This window comes from Haemorhous mexicanus, chromosome 14, assembly GCF_027477595.1.
Source record: "Haemorhous mexicanus isolate bHaeMex1 chromosome 14, bHaeMex1.pri, whole genome shotgun sequence".
Classification (NCBI taxonomy): domain Eukaryota; kingdom Metazoa; phylum Chordata; class Aves; order Passeriformes; family Fringillidae; genus Haemorhous; species Haemorhous mexicanus.
The window spans coordinates 11808430-11834787 of NC_082354.1; the positions used below are offsets into that span (position 1 = coordinate 11808430).

Sequence of the window (26358 nt, forward strand, 5' to 3'; positions counted from 1 at the left end):
TGTAAGGTACCCCTTCCCAGACTGGAGCAGCGCCAGGGCACACCGCAAACACTGCCGAGGGCCAGAACAAGCCGCCGCTACCTTGCCCCTGCAGAGGCCACCGCGGCGCAGGCCCGGTCCGGTGGCCTCTGCTGTCGCCGCTGCTGTCGCCGCTGCCGGACAGGGACTGGGACAGGAGCGGAGCGGACCAGACCAGACCCGCCCGCCCAAGGCGGCGCGCGACGAGCGGCCCGTCCGCGATCCACGGAATCGAGCGGCGGCGCCGAGCGGCGATTGGCGGCGCGCGGGCGGCCCCGCCCCGCCCCTCACATGACCGCTAGCGAGGTTTTTGTCGCGCCCGCTCGCCCCGGCCGCTCGCCGTGCCCCGGTGTCCCCACCGCCGGCAGCAGCAGCAGCACCGCCGCCATGGGCCCGCGCCGCTCCGCCGCCTCCTCCCGCGGCCGCCTCCTCCTGCCGCTGCTGCTGCTCGGCGTCTCTGGTGAGCGGGGCAGCGCCGGGGCCCGGGGGAGGGGAGCGGGTGTCGGGTGTCCCCGCGGGCTCGTGCCGCTCCCCGCCCCCGCCCCGTCACGCACGTGACGCGGCGTGCGGGCACCGGGGGTCCCGGGGGGGGTCCCGGGGCCGCCTCGGCCCCGCGGCGCCTTCAGGGGGCGGCCCCGGGGCGGAGGCGCCGCCGCTGCCGCCCCCCCGCGCTGCCACCCACGGGAGGGAGGGGACAGCGACGGGGCCAAGGCCCCGCGCCGTGCCGGGGAGGCCGGGAACCCCGGGGTGCTTCCGCCGAGGGCCGGGGCCCGGCAGCCGGGACGGTGGGCCCACCCTCGCGGCCCGGCCCGGCCGTTCTGTCAGCGCTTCTCGGCCGGGGGCCGCGGGCACGGCAGCGTCTGTGCCGGGAGACACCGCGTCGGGAATACAACAGCTGGGAAAAGTTCTCTTAAAAGGCAGAGGGAATTTAACGCCCGTGTTTCTCAAGCTGGGAATCGTGGAAGCACAACGAAGGCAATGCCGATCCCATCTCTTGGGGGTCAGCTTGAGTCGTAATCACTGATACAACACGTAAAATAATAAAAATAATAGATCCTGATCTGCAAGCAGCGCATTGTTCAAGTGCTGTGTTCATGCCCTTTGGTTTACCCACTTTGTCACCAGAAAGCTGATGCTTATTTCAGAGAGTCAGAATTCTAGGTTGGAAGGGACCTCAAGGATCAGATGGTCCAGCCTTTCTTGGCCAAGACACGGTCTAGACGAGATGGCCCAACACCCTGTACAGCCAAATCTTAAAAGTGTCCAGTGTTGGGTGGTCAGTGCGTTGAGAATATTAGTTTGTGTCAGGTAAACAGACTATAAAACATTCTCTCAATTTTTGCCAGCTTTGACAGTTTTATAGTGTGCTTCCTATTTTTGATAGTTTTTAGAAATCTAGCTATTCTTTCACTGTCTGGTAAATTGAATGTGGTCCTGATATAATTTACTGCTTTGTGATGAGCTGTCCTCTTAAGTGGATCTAGAAAATGAAGAAAAAGCAATGTCTTAATAGCTGATAATCATATCTTACAGGTTTTTTCCAGTCCTATGCAGTTGAAGTAGATATAAAGGATGCTTCTAATGCTACATGCCTGTATGCAAATTGGATGATGAGGTTCTTGATAACATATGAATCAAACAATGGTGATTATGTAAGTATTTGGGAGTAACTCTTGCTGAGAACTGGATTTTGACCTGGATTAAAGTTTAAGCTCTTTTACCTAGGGTGTTTGATTTCTTACTTTTTTTTTACTAAATCGGTTGAGAAGAATATTCCTATGTAGTCCTTATGAAGTAAAGAATAAGTTCTCAGTCTTAAATGATGTACACAAAACTCACCAAGTCTAACCAGGATCAGTGTAGTTATGTTCTTAACCCAAGCAGTAAATGTAATTGCAGCTCAGCATGATAAAGATTTACAGCCAGGTTAGAGTTGTACTTTTGTACTCGAATCTGATACTGCTCCTTTCTCAGGCAGGTGTCAGGGACCCTTTATCATAATTTTCCAGAATAACCTAAAATAATCTCACTTATCTTGTGCAAGGTTTCATCTAACTCCAGCAAGTTTATAATGTTGTCATGGGGAAGAGGTGCATGTGAATGCATTTTAAATTCCCCTTTTCTTCTAGAAAACCACAACCCTGAATTTGTCATCGAGCGTGACACACAATGGAAGCGTCTGTGGCAATGACACACAGGCTGCAGTTGTGGCAGTGCAGTTTGGAGAAGGTCATTCTTGGAGCATTAACATCACAAAAACCAATGAAACTTACCAGGGAGACTTCATCACACTGACCTACAACACCAATGACACAGCTGTATTCCCTGATGCTAAAAGAAAAGGTAACATTCAGTGCAGAATCTGACTTGCAAAGCAATCTCAGCCAGAAGTGTCAGACCTCATGTACCTGACCTGGCTTGGCTTCTTCGAAGTAAGGAGGAATCCAGGAGTTAGTAATGAATGTAATGAGTTCTGTACCACGTGCTGCTAACTGCTGTTCCTTGTACCTGCCTGCTGGGTAACAATGCAGGCCAAATGGCTTCACTGAATGTGTAATTCCTGTAAGTGGAAGGGGAAGGATAAACTGCTTTGATCAGTGAGGTAGACAGCAGGCATATGGAAGATTAGTTTTAGTGGGCACTGCTTGATCTGCTTCCTTGCCAAGCAATACAGTGTTAGGCTGTCTATGTACTAATGCCTAGTAATAATAGAATTGTTTTCTCCTTACAAACTTAAGTAAAAGGGTTCACCTTTCTAATGGCTTGTCTAGTTCTGTAAGCTTGGTTACTCCTGCATTACCTAGCACTTCAGGTCAGAACATACAGGGAGAACATTCAAGAGAGCTTGAGATTGTTAAACTTAATTATTGCTTAGTCTTTGTCTTATGAAATTATATAAAGTGTAACACTACCTTTAAGTTCTTGTAGTTCATAAGGCATTAAAACATTTGTGCTTATTTGTAGGACCAGTTACTGTTCTTATGAAGGATCCTGCACATCCAGTTCAGCTGAATACTGTCTTCGTGTGTCACAATTCCTTCGTTATTGAAGAAAAAAATACAACACAGATTTTCTGGAATGTTACTGTGCAGGCTTTTGTTCAGAATGGCACAGTCAGTAAAAAAGGTGAGCATTTCAGTTTGTGAAAGAGCTTTTTTGTGTTGCACCTTAGTGCAGGGAGCAAAGTCCCATAATAAAAAAACCCACCAATTCTAAGATGTGTTGCGTTTAATAATATCCATGTAAATATCCTCTAGTACTTCTTTCCTTGTTCCTGGAAAAATAGCTTAGGAAAACGGATTTAGTAGTGTGCTCTACTGTCGATTGTTTGTGTGCCAAGGTGGGGTTCTTCTCAACTGTGTATTCCAGTAATTGGGGTATTAAAAATAAGCACTTCAGAGCTACTGTTGCTGAGTAAATCATTTGAGTTTGAGGGGTTTTAGCTGACTGCCTTCCACTTCCAGTGGTGGCCTCTGCTGTTGTATTTGAGTAGTCCAGAGCCTATTGTCTCATCTCATAGCTCAGGAAAGAGACGAGCACAGCATCGTGCTGCATGTAGCCTAATAGGGTCACTTATTTGACAGCAAATACATGTCACACTTTTAAAACAACTTAACTGCCTTTCTGTATTTTGCTTCCATGTGTCAGAGGCAAGTGGTACTGAGTGTGGATTTAAAACTGTGTTAGAGGATTTCTGAGAATAAGTGGCAACTGTACTTTGTCTGAGTAATAAGACTACAATAAAATTTCAGTAATGAAATGGTGATTAAAATGTCTTTTCAGAGACTAGATGTCCTGCTGATACACCTACTTCTGCACCTACTGTTCCACCTACTATTGCCAATGTCACTACTGCATCTACCACTACTTTGTCTCCTGCTCCAACAACTGCTCCCAAACCTGTGGAGAATCCAGACACGGGAAACTATTCTCTTAAAAGTGGAAATAAAACGTGTTTCCTGGCAACTGTGGGGCTGCAACTGAATGTTTCCCAAGACAAGGTGCTTCTTTTTTCTTTTGGAGAGTAAAAGTTGCTGTAGTTATTTGGTGTGAAATCTGAAGGCAGAGTATTGTTTTGTACACTGCTGGCTGTCCAGAATTGCGTCTAAGTATTGTATGTAGCACCTCTCTGACATCAGAATAGTTTTGTTGCATAATACATGTCTTCAAAATACTTACATGGATTCAGTAGGATTTTTTATTGGGAATACTTCTAAAATGATTAAAAGTCTGGAACTTTCTTAACTGTTATGGCTGTTGTTCCCTGCAGATTTTGTCTTTCCCCTCAGAGAGTAGCCCGTTGTGTTTGGGAACAAAGTAGCACTTCTCAAGGAATTTGTTTGTTTCAGTATTGCCAGCATGTAAATTTAACTCAAACAACCTTGGTTCCATAGCAGCCGAGCTCAGCTCTTCCTGCTGTCATATTTATGACAAGCTCTTCTAACCCAAGACTGCTCCTGACTGCGACAATGTATTCCAAAGGCCGCTGAATGTCTTTGATGTGTTTTGTCTGTATTTCAGCCTCTTCTGATCAACATCAATCCAAAGACAACTGTCGCAGATGGTGCCTGTGGTAACACAACAGCCACTCTGAAATTGAATGATGGAAATAGCACACTGATTGGTTTCACATTTGCTGTTGTAAGTAACTTTTATTTTAAATTTATCATTTAACAGCATGCATGGGGATCACTTAGAGTAAAATCCTCCTGTTGCTTGCTGGTGGTCAGCTGTTCCCATATGGGAAGTGGAACTGGCCAGCTGAGTGCCTCAAGACAAATGGAAAACTGGGTTAAAGTGGTAGAAAATGTAAAACTGGTAAATGTGTTGGCTTTTGTAAAGCATGTATTCTTAACGTTACAAATGCAAAATTGCACACTGACACTTGGTTCTTGTGTCTTGAACAGAAAAATACAAGTGCAAGTGTACAGAAATTTTATCTGCGGGAGGTGAATGTTACTCTGCTCAACCATCTGAATGGTTCTGGTAAGAAATAGTATCTGCCTTAAACAAGGGTAATACTTTATTCAGTGTCTGCATCAAATAATTCTGGCTTTTTTTCAGTGTTGTTCATGCTTACTGTTAGCTCCTACTTATGTCTAGAAGTTGGTATGAACAAAAATAATAAGCAGAAATGGCTGTATGAGTTACTTTAAACGGTGTAGGACCACTCTACTATTCCTGAAACTTCTGCTAATTGAAGTCACTGTAAATTAAGAGGACTTCTTTTCAGTAATGTAATTTTGGTGGTGCTGTGAAATCTAATTGTACCAACTTTGAAGCTTTTTTCGTAAACCAGCTGTTGTCTTCTTTGTTTGAAAATGCTGCTGTAGCTTCCAACCGCTTGTACTTAACTCTCACTAAAAAAAGGCCAGTCCTTCAGAAACTAGAGTATACTTTTTTCCCAATAAACATATGTTTTCTCTTTTTTTTTTTAAATTGCTTGTCATAGCTACAGCAATTAAAGAGCATTAAAGCTAAAACACTTGAAACTCTGCAGCACTGAGACAAGTGGAGGTATAAGGGAAGCCTGATGTCATGTACATATGAAAGAGAGGTTACTGTATGAACTTCAGGTTTTGATTTCTAAGCTGATCAATCCCACTTTGCACTACTTTGTTTTTCAGACTAGTCAGTGTTGAAGTGTTGGCCCCTCTAGATTCAGCTACTCAGTCTTACTGTATTAGCAGCTGTCTTGCATTTTAAGTGAACATGCAAATTCCCTTTCTTTCTTTTTCCTTCTTTGTTTAGTCATTTCAAGTGCAGATAACAACAACTTAAGCAAGTGGGATGCTTTCCTTGGTAGCTCTTACATGTGCCGAAAAGAGCAAACCCTTCAGATTAATGAAAATGTTCAAGTACATACTTTTAATCTATGGATTCAGCCATTCCTTGTGGAGGCAAATAAATTTGCTACAGGTAAGAGTTATGGTTTTGTTTTTAGTGATGCTTGCAAAATTCTCACTTGCTAAAAAGCACCAGCATTAGGTACAAGCACTTTATCTCAGAAGCTCTTGTTCCAATTTTTTAAAACATGTTTAGATATACATGGAATGAAGAGAAGTTCTGAGAGTGACATTCAAGTTCAAGCAAAGCTTTGCTCTCACTTAAAAAATGTCTGCTAAAGAGTGTGGTTCTTCTTCACAAAACTTGAATGAACTAGAGACCCTGAATAGGGACTTAAGCATTGCTATGCAGAATACATTAGAAGTTACTTGATAACATCTTGACTTTCAACATTTGTAGCTCAGATATGTAAGAAAATTGGACAGAACTTTTGCAGAGGTGGACTTTGGAAATACTGTTAGGTGTTTTGTTTCTTTTTACCTGTCAGTCTGAGGAATAGGAATAGGGGAAGAATGAACTGTCAGGGGCTTCCTTCAGAGGCAGTCTTGAGTATCCAGAACAAAAGAGATTCTGAAATGTTTGTTTGCTGCATTATCTTGATCTTGTCTGGAGAAAACTGAAATGTCTTAAATTACCTCTTAATATTTAGTGCAAACTGGTCTTTGTGCTTAATGCTAATACTTGCAGCACAGTCTTATTGGACTCGACTGATCTGTAGACACATAGATTGAAAAGTTCTGGTTTTAGACAGAAGTAAGATAACTCCAGATGTGTGTAGGGTAAACAGTTTAGTCTTTCTAAAGAGTTAGGGATCCATTTCACATGGTAGTTAAAGTTGCAGCTGGCTTTCTTTTAATTATAGTTATTTTATCTGTGTAACGTGTCTTTGTTCTGGATAGATTCTTGATACCAAATCCAGGTCACTTTTTATCCTTAATGAGTAAAAGTATCAACCAGACTTGCTTTAAGTATGAAATAGATAAGCCTGGTTTGTGAATGTAGAAGAATGGCTGCTCCCTTGCCTGGTGCAGATCTTGTGCACAGGAAAACTTGTACACCCCTAACTTGCTCTAGGTTATCAATGCTTAACTTAATTAAAATGCTTAAATGGGCTAAATGTATTGATGAGACCTCTGCAGTTCTTTCTTTCATAGTTTAAATAATAGTTGATTTTTTTAACACCTTCATATTAAGGAAAACAGATTTTTATACCACACTTGGCAAGTGTTCTGACTTTATTTATTCCTTATTGCAACCTTTTTCTCACCTACAGCCCAGGAGTGTTCGCTGGATGATGACAGCATTCTAATCCCAATTGTAGTTGGTGCTGCACTTGCTGTCTTGATTGCCATTATAGTGGTTGCTTACATAATTGGCAGAAGAAAAAGCTATGCTGGATATCAAACTTTGTGAATCTAAGTGTGATTCCTGTTATGATTTCACTCTAAACAAAGCAAGTGCAAGTTCTGAAGTCCAAAAAAGACCCAAACCTTAGGAGTAATTACTAGCCACTGCTAATTGGAGTTGAGAAACAAAGGGAGAATGTTTATCTCTGATGAAGCAGAATTACACTTTGTTTTCCTGCCCTAAGAAGACCATGTGGGTTTCATAGCTGTTTTGAAGATGTCAAATCCTGGATGAATTGCTAGGCTAAGGATTTTATCTTGCAAAAGTCCGAAAGCATTTAGGATTTATTTCTGCTTTTTACAAATACTAGCCTGAAACAATAACACATTCTGAACTGATGTGCATTGGGCATCTCCCAGAATAGCATAGAATTTGTACTTGCTTCTCTCCTCTGCGTTCCTTAGTTGTTGTTGTAATTGTGGGTTAAGCTGGCAGCATTAGTCACTCTGTTGACTTGTATAGTATTTAACAAGGATTGTCTAATGCCCAATAGCAACTTTGTTTTCCATAGGATTGAACTTCAGGCTGGTGATTAAGTGATCTCTGGAAGTGGCAGCAGTAACTTACTTGCCTTTGTTAGGATTTCAGTAATTTACTCCTGCCTTGGTGTAATTTCAGGAATCATTCCTATACCATGGCTGTACAAACAAAATGGGTAATTTGCCAAATGGTGAATATATGGGAAGACTTCAGTGCCGTTTCCAGATGCTTTCAAAAAAAACCTGTTAGGCACTGAATTCTTTATTGTACCTTGGCAATCATCTAAAATACTCACCTGAGGCAGACTTCTGCTAAATTAATGCAAGCTTTCTTTTGCTGGCATCAGTTTAAAGGGAATAACCTTTCTAAATATTCCAGAACTTTAAAGTGCACTTAACTTCATACCATACCCTGCACAGAACTGGTCTGTCTTGTTGCTTTGAATGACCTTGTTTAAAGATGCTTTCATTTAATGAGCCAGTATCTGTTGTTGCAGCTTGAGCTGTTTTATAATCTTCATCTTGAATGGTTCTCTGCCAGTCAAAGTTCACATTGTAACTGCCCGCCATTGGCACTCTGAATGTTGAATGTTTGTGTTGGGTTGTTTGCCGTGTAGCATTTATTAATGTTAAGAATGCAAAAGCCAAACAAGTCTGAGATGGACCCACAACACCTGTTTTTCCTTGCTGTATGAAAAGAATAAGTAGGTTAAAAAAGTGCAGTGCAACTGGACTGTTCTTTAACTGCAGCTCTGTAGAGACTAACTCTTGATGCACAACTTTGCTCTGGGCTCCTTGTGCATATTCTTACTGCATGGAAAAAAAAAGTCTTTTAGACTTTTAGATAATTGTGGCTTTTTTGCATATGTCATAACATGAGCTGCCTAAGCTAGTTATTTAATGAACATAACATTGTCTCCCCTTTTAGAATGAGTTTAGCCTGCATCAAAGCTGCTCTAGTGTTTTATTAGTGTTCTCTAGGGTTGTAGAGATGTCTGTGGCATGTTTGTATACAAGTCATAAAATACACTTCTTTCAGTAATGGTTTGGTTTGGTTTTCTTTTTGTAAAGACAGTTTACTCTTGACACTAGCCAAGGAAGCATGTATGGGTGGATAATGCTTACTATAGCTTGTAGTCTACAGCTTGGATTTTGCATCAGTTACTGAAATGCATTTTAATGAAAGTGGGGAACTGCTATAAGTTTAATCATGAAACAAGCTTCAAGACTTACCATTTTAATTTTAAAAAATGGATCTAATGACTTTCATATTAATATATCCTCAAATGCAGAAGTTCATATAGATTTTTTTTAGCTTTTTTTTTTTTTTTTTTTTTGTGAGTGATGTTCAGTAGCACCAGTTAAACATGCATCTCTGTGAAGGAGTAATCATCACACTATTCTTCTGACCTTGCAAATTTTTGAACTGTGCCCAGTTTCCAAGTGATAAAATGGAAGATTCATGCAAACTACTTCCTAAAATCAGCACTAGAAATACCATTGCAAAAACCTGTAAGTAGGCTCAGAGTTTTAAGTACTCCTAGACTGATGTGCAGGTAACTGGTTCAAAAAACATCAGTTTCACCTGACTTCCTGTTGTTATAAAACCACTAGTTTTCCTGTATGTATTGCTCCATAGGGAACTGTCAATCTGTTTAACCTGTGCTCTAAAAAATAAAGATTGTTCTATTTCTTAAGGAAACTTGTTCACATTTTTTAACTGATTTGAAAATAGACATCTTGTATTGTCTTTTTTTAAAGAAAATAAACTCAATGAGTAAGGTGAACTCTAATCAGTCTGTATCTGAGATTCTGTTACATAGTTGGTTTTGTTCTGGTCTGTGGAAAGAGCATTTAAATTGTGGATGTATTTAACACCTGTGGATGTGGAATATCAACGTGCATAATCTGTTATAGAGTGTGGTTGGTAGTACCTTATACACAGTTTACTAAATATTGTATTCTAATGTCAAGGTTTCTGATATTTTAGGTTAAAGATGTCATGCTAATAGTCCTCAAAATAGTACAATTTCTAGCCAGTGAATGATGGGATTTGGGTTTTGGAAGGGGTGTTTTCTTTGGTCATTTGTTTCTTGTTTTGGTTTTTTCTTTGGCTTTTCTTTGGTTTTTAAATTTTTTTTTTATTTACCACAGTGTTCTCTCTTCCTTAGCATATGTTAATAAAACAAACTTTGGGGCTGTTGGTTGAATCTCATGATTGGAATTAAAAGAGAAGGCAGCTTTTATACTGGGGCTAAAAAAATTTTTGGTCAAAAATTTCTGACTTTTTTGAATGGAGACACATTCAGCCACGTCAGTCGAAAAAGCTGTTCCTGCTGGCCCTGCTGTGTGTTGGGCTCTAGTTACCAATTCTGCACTTGAAGACACCTCTGAAGCTTCTAACCACTGTACAGTAGCCATGCCTGGATAGATGTGTGCCAGCAAGGATGGAGTGTTCCTGGTATGAAACCTTAACCCCTTTTTCACCCTGGGAATTGCCTGTAACAGTGCCACCGTGTGATGTGCACTGCAGCCATCTCCTTCCTTTGGAGAAGAGAGGGAATTTCTGTCACTGCCTGCTGGGCACCTTCATCCTTAGCAAATCTAATCATATTTAGTGTTAGTGTTTAGTGACCCATTACCCAGCATCTAGCAAATTGTGTATGTTAGTATTTAATGAACAAGATGACTAAGTATCAAATGTATGTCTCTCTTTAAGATGTTTAAGTATTTTCTCAATCAGATTTTTTTTAAACAGCTGTGTAAGGTGCACAGTTCCTTTACCCTTCGGGTTTTTTTTTCCTTCCAAGTGTTGCTCTGCTTGGCAGTAGGTGCATTAAGATAATCTGAGTTCAGTATTTTCAGCTGTTGAGCCTCCACGTGTTGTTCTCCTTGCTCTTAGTCAAAGGCTTTGTATAGTATTTCAGGGAGGGGCCATGGCAAGTGTGTGCTGGACTGTCATAAGCTAAAGCAAGACAATACATTTCCCACAATTAATGCTGATTCGGTGAAAAACAGCAGCCGACTTTTGAGGACGCATTGACTGTGTGTGTGATGCTCTGTCCTAATTAAAAACTCAAACAAAATAGTTTTTCCAAGAGTGCTGCCTGATGGAATGCATCTAAGGCAGGCACTGTTCAGTGCTGGAGAGTCCAGGCATGGCCCCCTGCCTCACCCCACCTCTCCTGGCACAGGCAGGTGGAGCTCTGCTGTCCTTGCAAACAGCGATGCCAAGCCCTGCCCCCGAGTTTGAAACCAGTTCCCAGCGTGTTTTGCTGATCATTGATGAGTGTTTGTACCAGCAAGGAGCTCCTCATGTTTTACAACCTGTGTGTTAAAAACCACTTTAGTGTTATAGATGTCTTTTCCATTTTCCCCTCTGATGTGGATTTCAGTGAGGTCTGTGTAGTTCTCAGCTGAAACGAATAACCCTTTTGCATGGAAAATAAAGTTACCCATCCCAACAGAGTCTTTCAGTGTTTTCCTTGTAGTGCCCGGAGGCACATTTATCTTGGCTGTCTTTTGCAGTTCTTAGTAAGTTTCTGCTTTGTTCCTTGGGTTGTCCCTTATGCCTTCATGTCTAGAACCCAGAGAAGTGCTGGTGACTCAAGGGTTGGGAAGACCCCTGGACAAGGCAGTACTACATCAGTGTGGGGTTTTTGTTGCTTTATTGCTGCTATCTCTGAGGTGTGATCAGCTAATGCATGCTCAGACTGCTGGTTTGTCCTCACATTTCTAATCTATCCTCTGCTTGCTAGAGGAAGCTGAAATTAAATGTACAAATCAGAAGAAGTGTATTACCAATATTAAGGATCTATGGAGTAAATGTGTTTAAAGAAATCAATCTTTCCATAAATTCTTTACTCAATATTGATTTTACTTTACATATATTATTGTATCTAATACAATGTAATTTCTCAAAAATGCCTGTTTGCTCCTTGCTTTCTTTGGTTTCTAATGCTTGATTTCCCTTACTAATTAATTCTCCCTTGCTTTTTTTTTTTTTTTTTTTTTCCTCTTTCTGCAGCTGAAGAATGCATTGCTGATTCTGACCTGAACTTTCTTATTCCTGTCGCAGTGGGTGTGGCACTTGGATTCCTTATCATTCTTGTCTTTATATCTTACATCATTGGAAGAAGGAAAAGTCGTACTGGCTATCAGTCTGTATAATCTCTTCATTCCATCTCTGTTGCCCACCTTGCCTGTTCTTTTCCCTTTCCCAGACTTCCTGGCCTGCTCCTTAAAAAAAAAAAAAAAAAGAAAAACAAATTAATTCAAGGTTTCTTTATTTAAAGAAGTTCAAATCACTTCATGGCAGAATAACAATCACTTCATGACAGAATAACATGCCATGAGTCTGAAGATGAGTTGCAGAAGCTATTGTATGACTTTGGAGTAAGTAAGTGTTCTGAGGACCAGAGAATTGAGCAGAGTTGGTGTGTCCCTGTGGGAAATGTGATTATCTTTAGTAAAGAAGACATCTACAAAACTTTCTGTCATTTAATCTTTTTGTACAAGAAAATTTCTAGATGCCTACAGCTTGTCTTGGTTAATGCTACAGCTAAAACTATAATTACAAGTGTGAATGCTGTGTCAAAAGGGACTGTACATGCAGTGGGAAAATGAATACCTAGCTCTCAACAGACTTCTGTTGGGAGCTTGGCATATGGCTGTTCTTGTGAATCAGCCTGAATTTCCTATTCCTTCTAGAATGTAAAAGTAGTACCTGATCTCACTAATACCCTGACATAATGTGAGAAGAACATCTGATTCTTCTAGTGAATTAATTTGTTTAACATCATGCGGAGAAGCTGACTGCTAATGTAGGTTGAACAGCTTGGCACTACCCTGGTGTCTAATTTGTCAAGATAAGGTTCAGGTCTGGAGAACTTTGGCTACTCAGAAAAGGCAAGTCTGCTGAAGGAAATGTCTCCTGTGCTGTTTTGTTGAACTGCATTTTCCTTTTGTTCTGAGCTCAATTGTGAAATGAGGGTGGGAGGCTGGAATTTCACGGGCTGCAGTTTCTCTCAGCTTTGATTCTGAACATAAAAGAAACTACACAGCGTTGGTCCATGTGAGGACCAAAAGTATTTTGAGAGCACTCAGGCTGACTGAGAACACAGGTTGCTCAGAGATTCCTGCAGTTCTTTTGGACAGCTTGCATAGGTTAACAGGGCATCAGTGAAAAGCTGTGATCTCTGAAAGCAAGTGGAGGTATGAAACCTTTCAGGTTTGATAGAATTAATCTGCTTTTAACCTCATTACTGCTGTCTTAGTGTAAGAGCACAAAATTTCTAGCATGAGGAATGCTGATCATAAAGCAGAAATGAATATATGTATAGTGAAGAAAGTGACTTCCAAAGGAATAAGAGCATCTTTCCTGTTTGAAGATGCTTTCTTTGTTATTACTGCCATACCTTTGCAATTCTATGTTCCATATCTAAACATACCAAAATCGAATTTAGTCATTCGTGGTCACGTTCTGCTTCATTCCCATTGGGTTCATGTTGATGGAATGAAAGAAGCCTCTTGCTCTTCAAACCTTTTTGGTCCATCTTGGCAAAAGCCTTTTGCAGCCAATAAACCCTGGGAGCACACAAAGTTTTGTCCTCTGCAGCAAGTGTTTACTAGAGCTGCTTCAATATTTAATCTCTTTGTGCATTGACCCTGTATCCATGTTGTGGGGGAAGCACCTTCAGTAATTCACATACACAAAGGTGACAGCACTGATGTTTAAGTAACTCACAATAGCTGTGTATTCAGGGAAGGGAGTTTTCCAGAGAGTTCTGATATTTGAGAAATACCTGTGTATGCAATTATTCTTATCCTCACCGTGACCAAAGATACACTCTACCTGATTCTGACAAAAGTGATTCCATAGTACAAATGGGCTCTCTCTTGGAACAAGTTGTCCTTTTTTTTTTTTTTTTTTCCTTTTTTTTTTTCTTTTTTTTTTTTTTAGGAATGTAATTCAATGCTGCTGAGTTGGACTGTGTGCTTTGGGTTTGGTTGTCTTGGTCTCTTGTATTGTACCTTTGCTCTTGCAATACTTGATTTCCTTGCTAGTGTTAAATGGAATTATTTCAGGTGGCATTTTATGAGTACACCCACTTGTCAGTGTGGTGCTTCTCTGCCACCAGCAGATGGATCACAGCTATGATTTCATGCTGAGATTGCAGACTGAAGTATTTAATATCACTTTTGCTAGGCTATCTTAGTGAAATGTGGTCATTTCCTAGATGCTAACACATACATATATATATATTGTATATACGTAGAAAGTATTATTTTGAGCTTCAACAGAAGTCAAAAATTGATCCAGCACTTTAAGGTTGTTGCAGCATGAAGAGTGGTGTGTACAATTTTCCAGATCTTAAAATGACTGTACAAATATGCTGACAGCAGAATATGTGTATGGAAAATAAAGTTAATTATCGTGTTTATTAAGCTTTGTTTCAGTGTAAGTAGACATGAATGCCATTTCTGAGAGCTTTTCCAGAGAAATTGTCAATGTGCTTGGATCTGGATGTTTGTGGAGAAACAGAAACTTTTGCTTCTAAGCTATTCACACATTTATATCCAAATCAGTTCATTTTTTTGTTGATTTGGTCAAAGCATGGGTCCAGCATCTGCTAAAGGACCCCCTCTTCCATCAGAATCCCTCCAACAGACAGATAGGGAATAGATATTAAATAAAGTTTTGTCTTGGTGCTAGTGTGAAGGCTGTTAATTTGATAGCATGAGACACAGTCAGTTTGGTTTCCTTTCAAGACCTCACAAATACAAATGCTTTAAAAGAGCTAAAGCAATTGGCAGACAGAGAAATGCTTGTGGGTTTAACTTATTTCTGATGTCTGATGTCAAAAGAGGAGCCACTCCCCCAGCAGCATCCTCCTTGGCAGAAGCCAGTTTCTGCTGGTCAGAAGATGCCCTTGCAAATAATTTGTGCAGGCAGAATGAATATGTTGCCCTGGTTCTATCAGTGCCATTTGGATAATGACAACTGAGCAGAATTAGTTCCTAAACTACCTCTGATTCAGGTATTTAATAGTTCTTAATAAATCCTTTTTGCCAGATGGTTGTGATGCTTGGTGAAGAGTGAGTCTTATTGTACTGAACTCTTTGGCCTGGGAAAGTTTATCAAGTACTCAGAATTCCAGGATGTTGTTACATCGTGCTTGGAAATTCAGTCCCTAATTGGCAGCACAAATTGCGTCTCTTAACACCAGTGTCTCAAGAATGCCACCAAAGAGTTAATTTTACTGTAGTCACTTTATTTTAAATAGAAAAAATCACTTCTTAGAGACAGATATAGATCAGGAAATGACAGCAGATGAAGTTCCTTGGCTATGGATGTAGGACAAACATACCATAATGCCCCTGTTCAGGCAGTAATTTTAGTAAGTGTGCTTTCCCAGTAGTACTTTACCCCAAGGTGTCCTGTGCTGCTGTGTTCTGCAGCTCCCAGCAAGTGGCTGGTCTGTCCCATTGAGGGAGGCTCAGGCTGCTCAGGGCAGTGCACTCTGTTTCATCAGCCTTTGGGGGTGATAGACTGATGCCTTCACTCACCCCAACACTGACCCCTTAACTGTGAGAGGACAGTTCCCTGCATTTTGCTGCAGCATTACAGCTGTGACCTCTCTGGAATGGGGAAGAGCAGGTCTGAGAGCTTTGGGCACTTCTGTGCCTGATCAGGAGGCAACCTATGAAGTGTGACAGGAGAGCTCCTCTGACTCATCCCTGTCCAAGAGACTGGGTGAGGATTCCTGGGGCAGAGAGAAGTACTGGAGGAGGAGAGAGGGAGAAATGCATTCATCTTTCCACTTCAGAAAGGAACAGCTGGAAGGGTTCAAGGGCAAACGATTTTCTGTGGCCCTTGCTCAACACCTTGGGTGTGATCAACAAGCTGTGTAAAATGCTGCAGTCAAGATGCTTCTGGGGCTGGAGATCCTAGAAAGCATTTTGAGAGCTGCCATTTTCACTTTTCCACTCTGTTATTGCAGGAATAATCCAGAATTTTTGCTGTTTATTATTTTAACAAGAATAGTGCTAATAAAATACCTCCTTTTTAACTTTTGCCTGAGAAATGCATATAAAACTATTCTAAAAAATAAAATTTAAAGCCGGGAAGGATGCATTCCACAGGGATCACTCATAAAAGACCTTATGAAAATAGCATTTGGATACCAATGGTTTTTTTCAATCAAAAGTGAAATCTTTTGCAGGTTCTCTCCCCAGAGGAAAGCTTCTAATTTTTACTAATAATTATTTTACTAATAATGATTTTCATTGGAAGATGAAGAATGTGGATCCACGCTCCATTGTATCTCATTGGTTTCCTAACTATGAACAAAAATAAATTAACAACAATCTCCATGTGCCTGTTTTTCCTAGCAGAAAAAAAAATGCTGGCTTGATGCTTTAAAAAGGAAAAAGCCTCTGATTGACTTATCCCAAGTGCCTGGAGGTGGCAGGGGCTACTTCCCAATGCTGAGTGTGAAGATGATTCGGCCCAGGAAGCGGTCGCTGTTCAGGTCATTGATAATTCCTTTCCCATTCAGGCTGCACTGGATGGGGACCAAGTAATTCCTCTGCACATCTGTAAAGTGCATAGCCACCAGTGGGGAGGTGTAGTTGACCTGGAAAGAAAGGAGATTTAAGTGTCATTTTTGAGGGAGCAGAAAAGCAAGCAGGGCTTTTATGTTCAGTAAAATAATTTGTAAGTGGTTCATGGTTCCAGCATGCTGAGCCTTTCTGTGTCTGTGCCTTAGCAAGATGGATCACTGCACATTGCCTCTTGGGGTCATTGCCCAGGACAGCACCAGACCATGGGACTCACAAATGATTTCTATTGTGCTAAAAACCACACACACACTCACACACACACAGAGTTACACAGACAGTTACACACTCACACGCTGTTAGACAGTTTGTCAGAGACAGAAATAGAGCTCTGTAATCCCAGAGCCTGTGGCCTCTGTCCTGCCCACATCTGCCCAAAATAGCCTGACTGCACATCTGGAACCTGTGCAGCAGCTCCTGCCCTCCCACTCCCAAGGAAGCAGAAAGAGATGCCAGCCCCTCACTCACGTGGGTGAACTTGCCATAGTAGGGATAATACATGAGGTCAAATGTCCCGTTCCCAGGGTAGAAATCCACCGACCTGAGGTGACTCTCATTGCCTTTCTGTGATCAAAAAAAAAAACAGAGGCACACACACACACATAGGACATGGAACAAAAAATACAGCTCCCCTCAGAGCTTGTCTCAGAGCAAATGTCCCTTGCCAGCCCCTGGATGAGCTCAGCTGTGCTGAGTTTGCTCTGAACAGTCACTACCCTGCTTCCAGCCAGGGGAGAGTGGAGCTGTGGAGGCATGGGCAGGGTTGCAGTTTGCTGCCTGCTCATTCCCTGCTGCACCTTTGCTGTCCAAGGGTGTGATCCAGGAGGTGCCTGGGTAGGGGGAACCCTTCCTTCACCCCATTGCTGTTGGCTTGCAGGGTGCCCCCAGGACTGACGATGCTGCAGAGCAGCTGGAGATGGATATGAGGAGTTCCCATTGAGCTCCAGACTCCAGCTGGGAGCTGGCACCCAGGCCCACAGGCTGCCCCAGGGGCTGAGCTTGGTGGTGCCCATGAGGCTGCAGGAGGGGATTGGGAAGCAGGAGAGTGGTGACCTCTGTCACTGTCAGCAGATTGGCCTCCAGTTGTGCCCAGACATGTGGGCAGCTCTGGGTCCTGTGACTGTTTGGGGCTAATATGAGGACAAGTTGTGCTGAGGTCCCTCAGGAGATGTTTGGCCTTGTCCCCAGCACGCTGCGGGGCACAGAGGAAAGCAGTACCTGCACTTTGCACTCCACGCTCACGGGGACCCCGGCACCAGGGCGGTAGCCTATGATCTGCAACAGCAAAAAACATCCATGCTGGTATGAAATGCAGTGCCAAGCACATGTTGCCTCCCTTCTCCAGAGCTTAAACCTTTCTAGGTGCCAGCCACATTGCTCAGGACAGGAGCTGTGTGTCCCTGCAGCAGGGTCTGCCACCCCACACCGTGCAACCTGCCCATGGCTGAGGGCCAGATTGCTGCCTGAGAGCAGGGGCAGAGCAGAGAACACAGAGAGGGTCCAGACCCCCTGGAGTAACACAGCCTCTTCCCCACACAGTTCACATCCCCCCATGCTTATTTTCCCAGCAGTGAGCACTCAACCACCATGCTATTACACTTCAATTAAATTAAATTCTAAGAAAACTCCCTTTGTAAAGCATCTGGGTCTGGGGTGTTCCCCTAAAGCTCAGTTCCTCATGAAGAAGGGCCTGGCAGAAGATCCTCCAAGCACTAAGGCCTCAGCAAATCAAATGGAACAAATTTATAGAGGTTTTTTTTTTTTTTAATGTTTTCTAGCAGATATGGCCTGCAGGTTTGGGGATTCTAGTTCCCTTTTTCTCTGAGAAGTGGAGGAGTTTCAGTCCCTGTGTGCTATTCATCACACTGGGATGCCCCAAAGGAGGGAATGAAAAGAAGCAGCTTTCTCTGTACCCGGTTCATCTTCAGCAGGATGCAGGGCTGGCCTTTGGAGTAGCCAAACGTTGGGTCCTGGATGCCAGAGCAGTTCTGCAGCAGCGAGCGCTTGAACTGGCAGGCCTTCTTCTCCTCACTGTCACTGCCCCCTTGGATGAAGTACTGGCCTGGGACACACTCGATATTCTTCTCCTCCTGGACTTTGTCATCATAAGCTGGTGGAGACCAACAGTGTTGTATTTGTGGGGTTCCCAGACAAAGGAAGGAATGAGGAATCTGACTCCATGTTCTTAGAAGGCTAATTTATTATTTTAAGATACTATATTATATAAAAGAATACTAAACTGTACTAAAGAATAGACAACGGATATTTACAGAAGGCCAAAGGACAATAATGAAAAACTCATGACTCTCTTTAGAGTCTGACACAGCTAGCCATGATTGGCCATTAAGTAAAAACAATTTGCATGAAACCAATGAAACAATAACCTGTTGGTAAACAATGCCCAAACACATTCCAAAACAGCAAAACACAGCAAAAGCAAATCAGATAGTTATTGCTTTCATTTTTCTCTGAGGCTTCTCAGATTCCCAGGAGAAAATCCTGGGCAAAGAAACATTTCTGAAAATATGACGGTGACAAAACAGACTTGTTAAAACCCCCTGAGACCTGCACAGACCTGAACTCTCAGAGAACATCCACATGCCAAGGGCATTAGGAAGGCATACCTGGAAAGGCAAAGCTCCCATGACCTTGTGAGCCTCCCTTTCCAGATGTGGCTCATGAGGTGCCCAGGAAGAGACCCCTGCGCTGCATGCTCGTATCCATGGATAAAAACACCCTCACCATGGCTCCCAGGGTGACAAAGAGCTCACCTGCTAGGAAGTGGTGCATGCTGTCCACGTAGGGCTGCCACGTGCTGGGCTGGGAGACATTGAAGGCAATGGTGAAGCCATTCAAGTATGGTCTGATCATCACTCCTGAAGAAGGAGACAGACCCTGGTAAGGCAGATGTAGGTGCAGCAGCCATGGGCTTGGGCTGTGTGCTGCAGGGCTGGTGCATTGTGGCTGGGCTTGGCTGGGCGCAGGCATGAGAGAGGCAGCACCAGCTCACAGATCAACTCTCTCCTCAATCTGCTGATCCCTCACCTTCATTTCACCCCTGGAGGACACCATACACATCAAAATACCCCAGGAAACATAGGAGATATGGAGAGTCTCAGCAGTGTTGTGGTTTAGTGACTGGGGTTGTTGCACAAAGAGGCTGCAGGTCTCCCGTGTTCCCAGCTGTGTGGGCAGTTCCAGACAGGAGCAGGGCAAGGGGCCCTTCTGTTCCCCACCAACACAAAAACATGGGGGAAATGCTGTGTCTGACACAGGGAAAGGATTTTCTGAACATTGTCTTGCCAGAACTCCCCCAAATAATAATGCATAAAAGCAACTCTTGATTTGCATTTTATTTTGAAGGCATGAGGTACAAAGAGCCAGCAGCTGAAATGCATCAGCATCACCTATGAAATACCTAAACTTGGCATTTGCCTTGAGAATAATGATAACATTAAACAGTGCACTGAGAATAACAATTAGTATCATCAGGGTGAATGCTTCTCATGGGGCTTTTCAAGATGTCTGCTCCTGTGCAGAGAACCTGCAGCTCTGCCAGTGCCCTCAGGTGAGAACACCCTGTGTTAGGGAGGGCTGGGTGACTGTAGGAGGGCACAGCTCCAGCAGGGCTTTGCCTGAGGTGCTAGCCATGCCATTTTGGTAGGACACTGATGGGCAGAGGTGCCATCTGGCTGGGGTACGTACCTGGTGGGGACACACGGTCCCGGAACCTGGGCGTGTAGGGGCTCAGCGTGAGCAGCATCACATACAGGCAAAAGGCAAACATTCCAGCCAGGCACGTGTAGAAGATGAAGTAAAACAGTAAGATCAAGCCTGCAAAACAGACAGGCATGTTGCTGTTAAGGCAAGCAGAGCACATCCCCTGGGATGTGTCCCACAGGGATGCACAGACGTGCTCAGCACGGCGTCCTCTGCAGCTCGGAGTCCGTGGTGGAGGTGGGAGCTTGCAGCCCAGCCCTGCACACACACTCTGCTGTTTGTGGCTGCAGCACTGCCAGCTGCTCCAGTGCTGGGGTAGCTGCTGTTTGGTTCTGTGTCCCTTTTGCTGCATGGCCCTTCCCAGAGCTGTGTCAGGAGCAGGTCTGTGTGTCCACCTGCCTCAGCTCTCTCCAACAGATGGACCCAACATTCCCTCCTGCCCTTCCCACCCCCTCCTTGCATGGTAACATGCAAAGGTACCCCGTGGCTTCAGCCAAACTCCTGATGGGGCTGTGGGGTGATGCTCCTGCCCTGATTCCTGCCCCCTGCACGGGAGAGACCCTGGTGCTGGGACTGAGCAGGCAGCATGGCTCAGGGCTGCAGCACCACTGACTGTTTCATGGCCCAGACATTCAGGGAATGGGTTTGTTTTTCCTCTGGACCAGGCTGATGGCTGAGGATGTCTCAAGAGGCCACAGCCTATGAATAAAACCCAGCAGCTCAGAAAGCAAAGTGAAGCCCTAACCCAAATATTTCCCAGGAGAAACGTTCCGGCAGCTTGGAGGGAGCCCTGGGAACACAGATGTGCTCTCCTGCAGTGCCTCTGCCAGGGCCACCGTGCTGGGAACTGCTGGGGGCTGTGTCCTGCTGAGGGCTGAGCTGGGGCAGATGGGACCAGCACTGTGCTGGTGGCACAGAAGGGACAATGTCCAGCCCTGCCAGAGCCATGCTGGATGGTGCCTCTGCCCCAGCCTGACAGCAGAGCTGGTGCTTGTTGGGATATCTTTCTACCACTGCTCCCATTTTTATGTTTCCTGCAGTGCAGCAGGGAGTGTTGTCACCAGCAGAGAGGGGGTGCAGCCTTTCCCAGGGGCCGGAGCCTCCAGTGATGACCTTGTGGCCAGCTGTCTCCTGGCATCTGGTGAGTGCTAGTTCCCTGAGGCCCCCATTTCAGGGGACACCTTTAGAACCAGCACAGGGGAGCAGCCCCAGGCTGGGCAAATTCCCTCCTCCTCACCCATGAACTGAGAGTGGGAAAGTTCAGTTCCACTCACCTCCAAGTGCTCTCACTTTAAAATAAATTTTGATTTTCTAGTAGCTTCTCCTGCCCCCATGTAGAGACAAGTGAGCACACACGTGTGCACCAAGGGCATGTGTGTTCATGGACAGGGGGGTCACAGCAGAGCACAGTGACCCCAGGAGACAGGAGGATGCTGCACCTACTCCAGTGCTGCTAGCACTGCCAGCAGTATCCTGCCAGGGTCACATCCACACCACACTGAGCACATCCTCTCACAAGGAGCTTCTCAGGACCTGGAGGAGCCTCCAGAAAACCAAACCTACATCACCAAGGACTCACCCTACTGCTCCCACACTTTTGTCTGTGCCTTCCCATCCAGGAAAGAAGCAGAAAAACTGGTCTGCCTCTGTGGCCAGCCAAGGGCACAGGAGTGCAAACATGAACGTCAAGGTCTGTCCCAGACTCATGCTGGCAGGTTTTCAGACTCCTCTGGTGCTGGTGGGCTGCTTCCTTTGTTCTCCCAGCTGCCACCACAGGCTTTGCAGAAGACCCAGAGCTCTTGGCAGGGGCATGGGAGGGCTGTGGCACTTGTGGTGCATTGCCAGTGCCAGCCAAGGGCTGGAAACACCCAGCAGCAGCCCCTGGTAGTTCACAGCCTTACACTGATGGATGTACTGGTGAGTCTGGATCAGGCTGGGATTTTCACTCTGCCAAGGGGCCTGGGTGCTGGCAGAACTGAGCTGCAAAGATGGGTGGCACCATGTGTGCTTGTGGCGCCTTGATTTTGGACCAAGCCTGCAGCAGCACTCACCCCACAGGCTGCCCTTAACCACCCAGGCACCTCCAGACTCAGCAGTAATTTTTGAAGGGCACATGGATGTGGATAAAGTAGACAGGGCACTCAGAACCATCAGAGCTGGCACATCCCAGTCCACTGGCTCTGGCAGCACTGTGGGACCTGCTGTGGGCACCCTGTCACTACCTGGAAGCCGTGGGGTGACAGTGCTGACCAGCCCTTCCTTTCCCCTCCCTTTCTAGAGCCAGGCTCCTTCAGGCAGGGAGAGCTGCTCTGCCCCAGGGTGTGCACCCTCCACAGAACACCTGCCACAGCCCGGGCACTCTTCCCCCACCAACCTGATGACACCAAAGCCACTGTCCCAGGGGTCCCTGACTTACACAGGCAGGGGCAGAAGTGCTGGTGGCAGCAGGGATGCACAGCTGCAGCAGACTGACCTGCAGCTCCCATGCTTGCTCAGGCTCTACACTTCTTTCTGGGACACAGTCTGGGCAGCCCGAAATCTTTGCTTTCACACTCTCCCTCAACATTAACCTCCAGACCAAGCGTACCTTCTACATGGTTTTCTGCTTGTCCTCCTCACTGGTTATTTATCGCACTAGTTAGAAATATTAACACTAAAGAAATGGGCAGGGGGGTCAGTCCAAGCTATCAAGGACATTCACAGGCAAGTGAATCTGTTGTGAAGCAGAAAAGGCAACAACCCCCAAAAGTGGGGCTTGAGCAAGGACCTACCCCAGCTCTTGGCTGTTCTCCCCAAGCATGTTCTCTCCTCCGGGTTCCACAAGAATATCTTCATCTCCCCAGCCAGGTCTGCCCAGGTTTTGCTCCCCATGTCTGCCTTGGGCTCGTGCTTCTCTCTGTCAGGATCCTGGACCTTCTCCTCATGCTTATTTTCCTGGAAGAGTTGCAGAACACAACCCCCACAGGCAAGCTGAACTTCTCATTGGCCAAAAATAAATGCAAAAGCACTTAATATCTGGAAATGTTTCAAATTTCCATTTTCCCATCATCACTCTTGAGTTAAAGAGAGGCAGTTTTGGCTGTTCCAACTTAAGATCACTTAGAACCCAGCATCCATTTTTCCATTACATGTACGTCACTGCTGTCACACTGGGCACTGGCTCCTTGTGCTGGCACTTACAGAAACTCATCTTTTTCCACCTGTGTGAACATGACCAGAGAAAACCTGTGGTCTGGGAAGGCTGGGACTGTTCCCACACTTCTGCAACATCTCTGAGTTCAAGTGCACATTCTCTGTGCTGCCACAGATGATAGCAGGCAGCAGTATTAAAGAGATCAACCAGCTTGTTTTCCTTGGCTTGTGAGCAAAAATTCAGTCTTTGAAGAAATCCCTGTGTTGTTACTCTTTTAATTACACCGAGTTCCAGGGAAAAGCATCTCCCCAGGTTGCAAGAGTTTGTATTTTGCCTAAGGGGTGAAAACTTGTTTGTCCAGAACTCAGGAACACAAATCCTGTGCCTGGGCCAGAGCCACTTGAGGCACGGAAGCCGCCCTTAATTCCCCTTGGATTCGGGCAGGTCTCCAAACGCAGGCGGGTGGGAGAAGGTGCTGACCTTACTTTCAGCCCGGGGCTGGGCTGGGCCAGGCATCGCCGGGGAGAAGGGCGATGCTGTCACAGGGATGGCCTCGATACCTCCGGCATTTCAGCGCAAACGCTGCTGCCTGCCGGGCTCAGCCGCTCGGGCCGGACCCGCGGCCGCTCCCGGGGCTGCTGAGCCCGCCCGGGCACGGAGCCGCAGCCGCTGCTCTGCGGGACCGCCCCGCGCGTCTGCGCCCGGGACCGGGCACGGGCACCTCCCGGAGCCAGGAGCCACGGCTCTGGGACGGCCTCGGGAGAGCCGGGACGTGGCCGACAGCTTGGCGATAAGCCTTGCTTGGAAACTCCTTTGAATTGGGGGCGAGAAATTGAACTCTGCTCAGACACACAAATATTGCGACACCGCGGGAATGGGGGGAGAATACTGACTCCAAAGGCTGAACGTGTCCCCTGGGGAGCCTGGGCAGAGCTGGGGGTTGTAAACCCTCCCCATCCCGCTGGCTGCCCTGATGGGCTCTGAGTAAAGCCCCAGTGAGGCTCTCTGGGAGCGCTGCTGGCAGAAAATGCCCCCGGCTGCCTGCAGGACCCAGGCAGCGTTTGGCACAGCCCCAGAGCCCGAGCTGGAGCCTGTCCCGAGCAGCTCACGCCTGGCCGGAGGGGCAGGGTACACAGGGTACAGGGCTGAGAGCAGCGGGGTTTGGAGCCGGGAAGCAGCAGCCCCAGAGAAGGGACGTGGGACAGGAGTGTGGGGCTGTACCCTGCCAGGACATGCAGAGGGGGAAGAGTGACTGACTGAGAGGGGGAAGAGGAGGTGTTCTTCTTCTCACTCTCCCCATTAAATAAAAGAGCTACCAGGAGATGTTTTGGAAACATTTCCTCAGGCTGCCAGAGCAGGGGACACTGCCCAGATGAAGCCCACACTGGTGCTTGGTGTTGCATTGGGGAAAGCCCTTTGAATCTCACACCAGCTTCTACTGGAGGCAGCAAGAGCCCACACTCAGAAGTTGCTGCCAATGCTCAGGGCTGTGGGGGGATATGGGGCTATGAGGCCCCTGTCGTGGGGCCTCACCCTGGGAATTGAAGGAGGCTTTTGTAAGGAGAGAAGTGTCCAGGTCTATGCTGTGTGACACTTCACTTGGTGAAGGGTCCTGTCCTGCTGGCTGGGAAAGGCCACGAGGGCTCCATGGCAGCCCAGGGAGGCTGAGGAAGCCCCAGGCTCACCCCGTGGGTCTCTGTGGGGCAGCTGGGCAGGATGGGATGATCCCAGTACCAGGTCCCTGGCAGATGTCTCTCAGCTCGGGAGCTAGGTCAGGTCTGGAATGAAGAACAGGAGGTTTGTCTTTGCAGCCCAGGACAGAGATGGTCTTGGAACAATCCCTTGCACAGGGACGAGGGGCAGAAGGAGTGGCAGGAGCTGGGACAGGAGTGCAGTGGGGCAGGGAGAAGGCAGAGCCACAGCAGGCTGTGTTGGGACACTGGAGAGCCCTGAGTCACTGCCTGCTCTGACAGCTTGGGAAGCAAATCTGGGGCTCATCTCTGGCAAAATCATTCTGTACTGGCTGTTGTGGGTGTCCTAGGGGAGGCCAGAAGATTTTCCCCATTCTCACTTCAGACCAGGTCAGCTCTCAGAGTTGGATTCCTCCTGCTGAAATCCAGGTATGCAGAGGGTCACCCTGCCCAGGTGTTCCTGTCCCTTCTAGTCCCCCTCACCACCCAGCACCACTGGCCAGACCTGGCACGGCCCTTTACCCTCCCTCCCATACAAAGTGCTTTGCCTAAGAGACAAAGCAGCATTTCCTAAAGCAAAGTAGTTATAAACTATCAGCCACAAAGCAGGTCCTTGCAGCAGCTCCCACCTCACCTTGTGAAATGAGGCTAGTAGCCCCCAAAATACTCACCACCTTCTGGCTGGGGCTCCTGAGCTGGCCCTCCATGCCACTGGTACTGGTGTTGCTGGCCATTCTTGAGTGGAAAACACAAAAAAATGTGTGTTAGCACAGCAGCGCTGTGGGTATGGGTGCTGTGTTGTGCTGGCTCTGAGAGTCTCACAGACAGACAGAGCCCCCTCCCCAGCCCTGCTCGCAGACCCTACAGCACCCCCTAAAACAGCAGCTGGGCCGAGACTGTGGGGAGCAAGGCTGCTTTCCCTCCCTACCCTGCAGAACCTTGCTGCTCAGGAGTGGATCAAAAAATAATTTGTTTTCCTAACGGGTGTAAGCTCAACGCAGCAGGATCCTATCTTGAGTCCTCTTGGCATCTGGTGCCCTTTGCAGCACCCTCACTGCATCCTGCCTCATATTTGAGCTCCCATCTCTGCCAGCCAGCGCCCTACAAGGGGAAGCCAGGCTGTTCCCCCAGGAGACCGAGTAGCTGTGAATAAACATGAGCAAATCGCTGGGGTTTCCGATGGCGAGAAGTGTCGGTCAATGTGTGCTTGTCAGTCACAGCGGGGCCGGCTTACATTGCGAAATCTCTTTTGAGGTGAAAGGGGTAGTGAGAGGGGCAGACAGGTCTATATTTATCCCCGAGAGCGGACAGGAGTTCACAGCACCGCTTTCCTCGCCCCAGGTCTAAGAGCTACCCACAGCCTGTCAGACAAAATGCAGAGGGGCACACCTTGCCGTGCCACCCTGCGGGCCGGCCCTGCGGAGGCTCAGATTTTCCTCCG

At 46.1% G+C, this 26358-nt stretch overlaps 2 protein-coding genes across 5 annotated transcripts; one reads left to right on the forward strand and one right to left on the reverse strand.

The window, feature by feature from the left end:
* The first annotated feature begins 294 nt into the window (after positions 1 to 294).
* On the forward strand, positions 295 to 14198 carry LAMP2 (lysosomal associated membrane protein 2). Of its 2 annotated transcripts, none has more exons than XM_059859592.1 (9): positions 295 to 478; positions 1552 to 1670; positions 2148 to 2361; positions 2983 to 3144; positions 3802 to 4019; positions 4540 to 4659; positions 4926 to 5004; positions 5770 to 5937; positions 11779 to 14198. In XM_059859592.1, exons 1-9 carry the CDS (start codon positions 310 to 312, stop codon positions 11919 to 11921), a joined length of 1392 nt encoding a protein of 463 aa, XP_059715575.1. In that variant the 5' UTR covers positions 295 to 309; the 3' UTR covers positions 11922 to 14198. The 2 variants fall into 2 exon arrangements, with proteins under 2 accessions (XP_059715575.1, XP_059715577.1); XM_059859594.1 differs by lacking the exon at positions 11779 to 14198 and adding an exon at positions 7133 to 9544 and having other exon boundaries at positions 5770 to 5931.
* An 806-nt stretch (positions 14199 to 15004) lies between these two features.
* On the reverse strand, positions 15005 to 25980 carry ATP1B4 (ATPase Na+/K+ transporting family member beta 4). 3 transcript variants are annotated; one of them, XM_059859596.1, is made up of 9 exons: positions 25846 to 25980; positions 25589 to 25652; positions 22865 to 23027; positions 20079 to 20207; positions 19145 to 19249; positions 18287 to 18483; positions 17592 to 17648; positions 16842 to 16937; positions 15005 to 16390 (listed from the first exon to the last, which is right to left on the reverse strand). In XM_059859596.1, exons 2-9 carry the CDS (start codon positions 25649 to 25651, stop codon positions 16229 to 16231), a joined length of 972 nt encoding a protein of 323 aa, XP_059715579.1. In that variant the 5' UTR covers position 25652; positions 25846 to 25980; the 3' UTR covers positions 15005 to 16228. The 3 variants fall into 3 exon arrangements, with proteins under 3 accessions (XP_059715579.1, XP_059715578.1, XP_059715580.1); XM_059859595.1 differs by lacking the exon at positions 25846 to 25980 and having other exon boundaries at positions 25589 to 25801; XM_059859597.1 differs by lacking the exons at positions 25589 to 25652; positions 25846 to 25980 and adding an exon at positions 23707 to 23757.
* Between the last annotated feature and the right edge of the window lie 378 nt (positions 25981 to 26358).

What these genes read in the sequence shown, in the direction of transcription:
- LAMP2 (XM_059859592.1), top strand. Translation starts at nt 310, where the DNA reads ATGACCGCTAGCGAGGTTTTTGTCGCGCCCGCTCGCCCCGGCCGCTCG. An exon ending in TGGCACAGTCAGTAAAAAAG is followed by an intron (nt 3,145 to 3,801) that starts GTGAGCATTTCA and finishes ATGTCTTTTCAG; the next exon opens with AGACTAGATGTCCTGCTGAT. An exon ending in TGAATGTTTCCCAAGACAAG is followed by an intron (nt 4,020 to 4,539) that starts GTGCTTCTTTTT and finishes TCTGTATTTCAG; the next exon opens with CCTCTTCTGATCAACATCAA.
- ATP1B4 (XM_059859596.1), bottom strand. Translation starts at nt 25,651, where the DNA reads ATGGCCAGCAACACCAGTACCAGTGGCATGGAGGGCCAGCTCAGGAGC. An exon ending in CATGCACCACTTCCTAGCAG is followed by an intron (nt 18,484 to 19,144) that starts GTGAGCTCTTTG and finishes GGTCTCCACCAG; the next exon opens with CTTATGATGACAAAGTCCAG. An exon ending in TCCTGCTGAAGATGAACCGG is followed by an intron (nt 17,649 to 18,286) that starts GTACAGAGAAAG and finishes TTGCTGTTGCAG; the next exon opens with ATCATAGGCTACCGCCCTGG.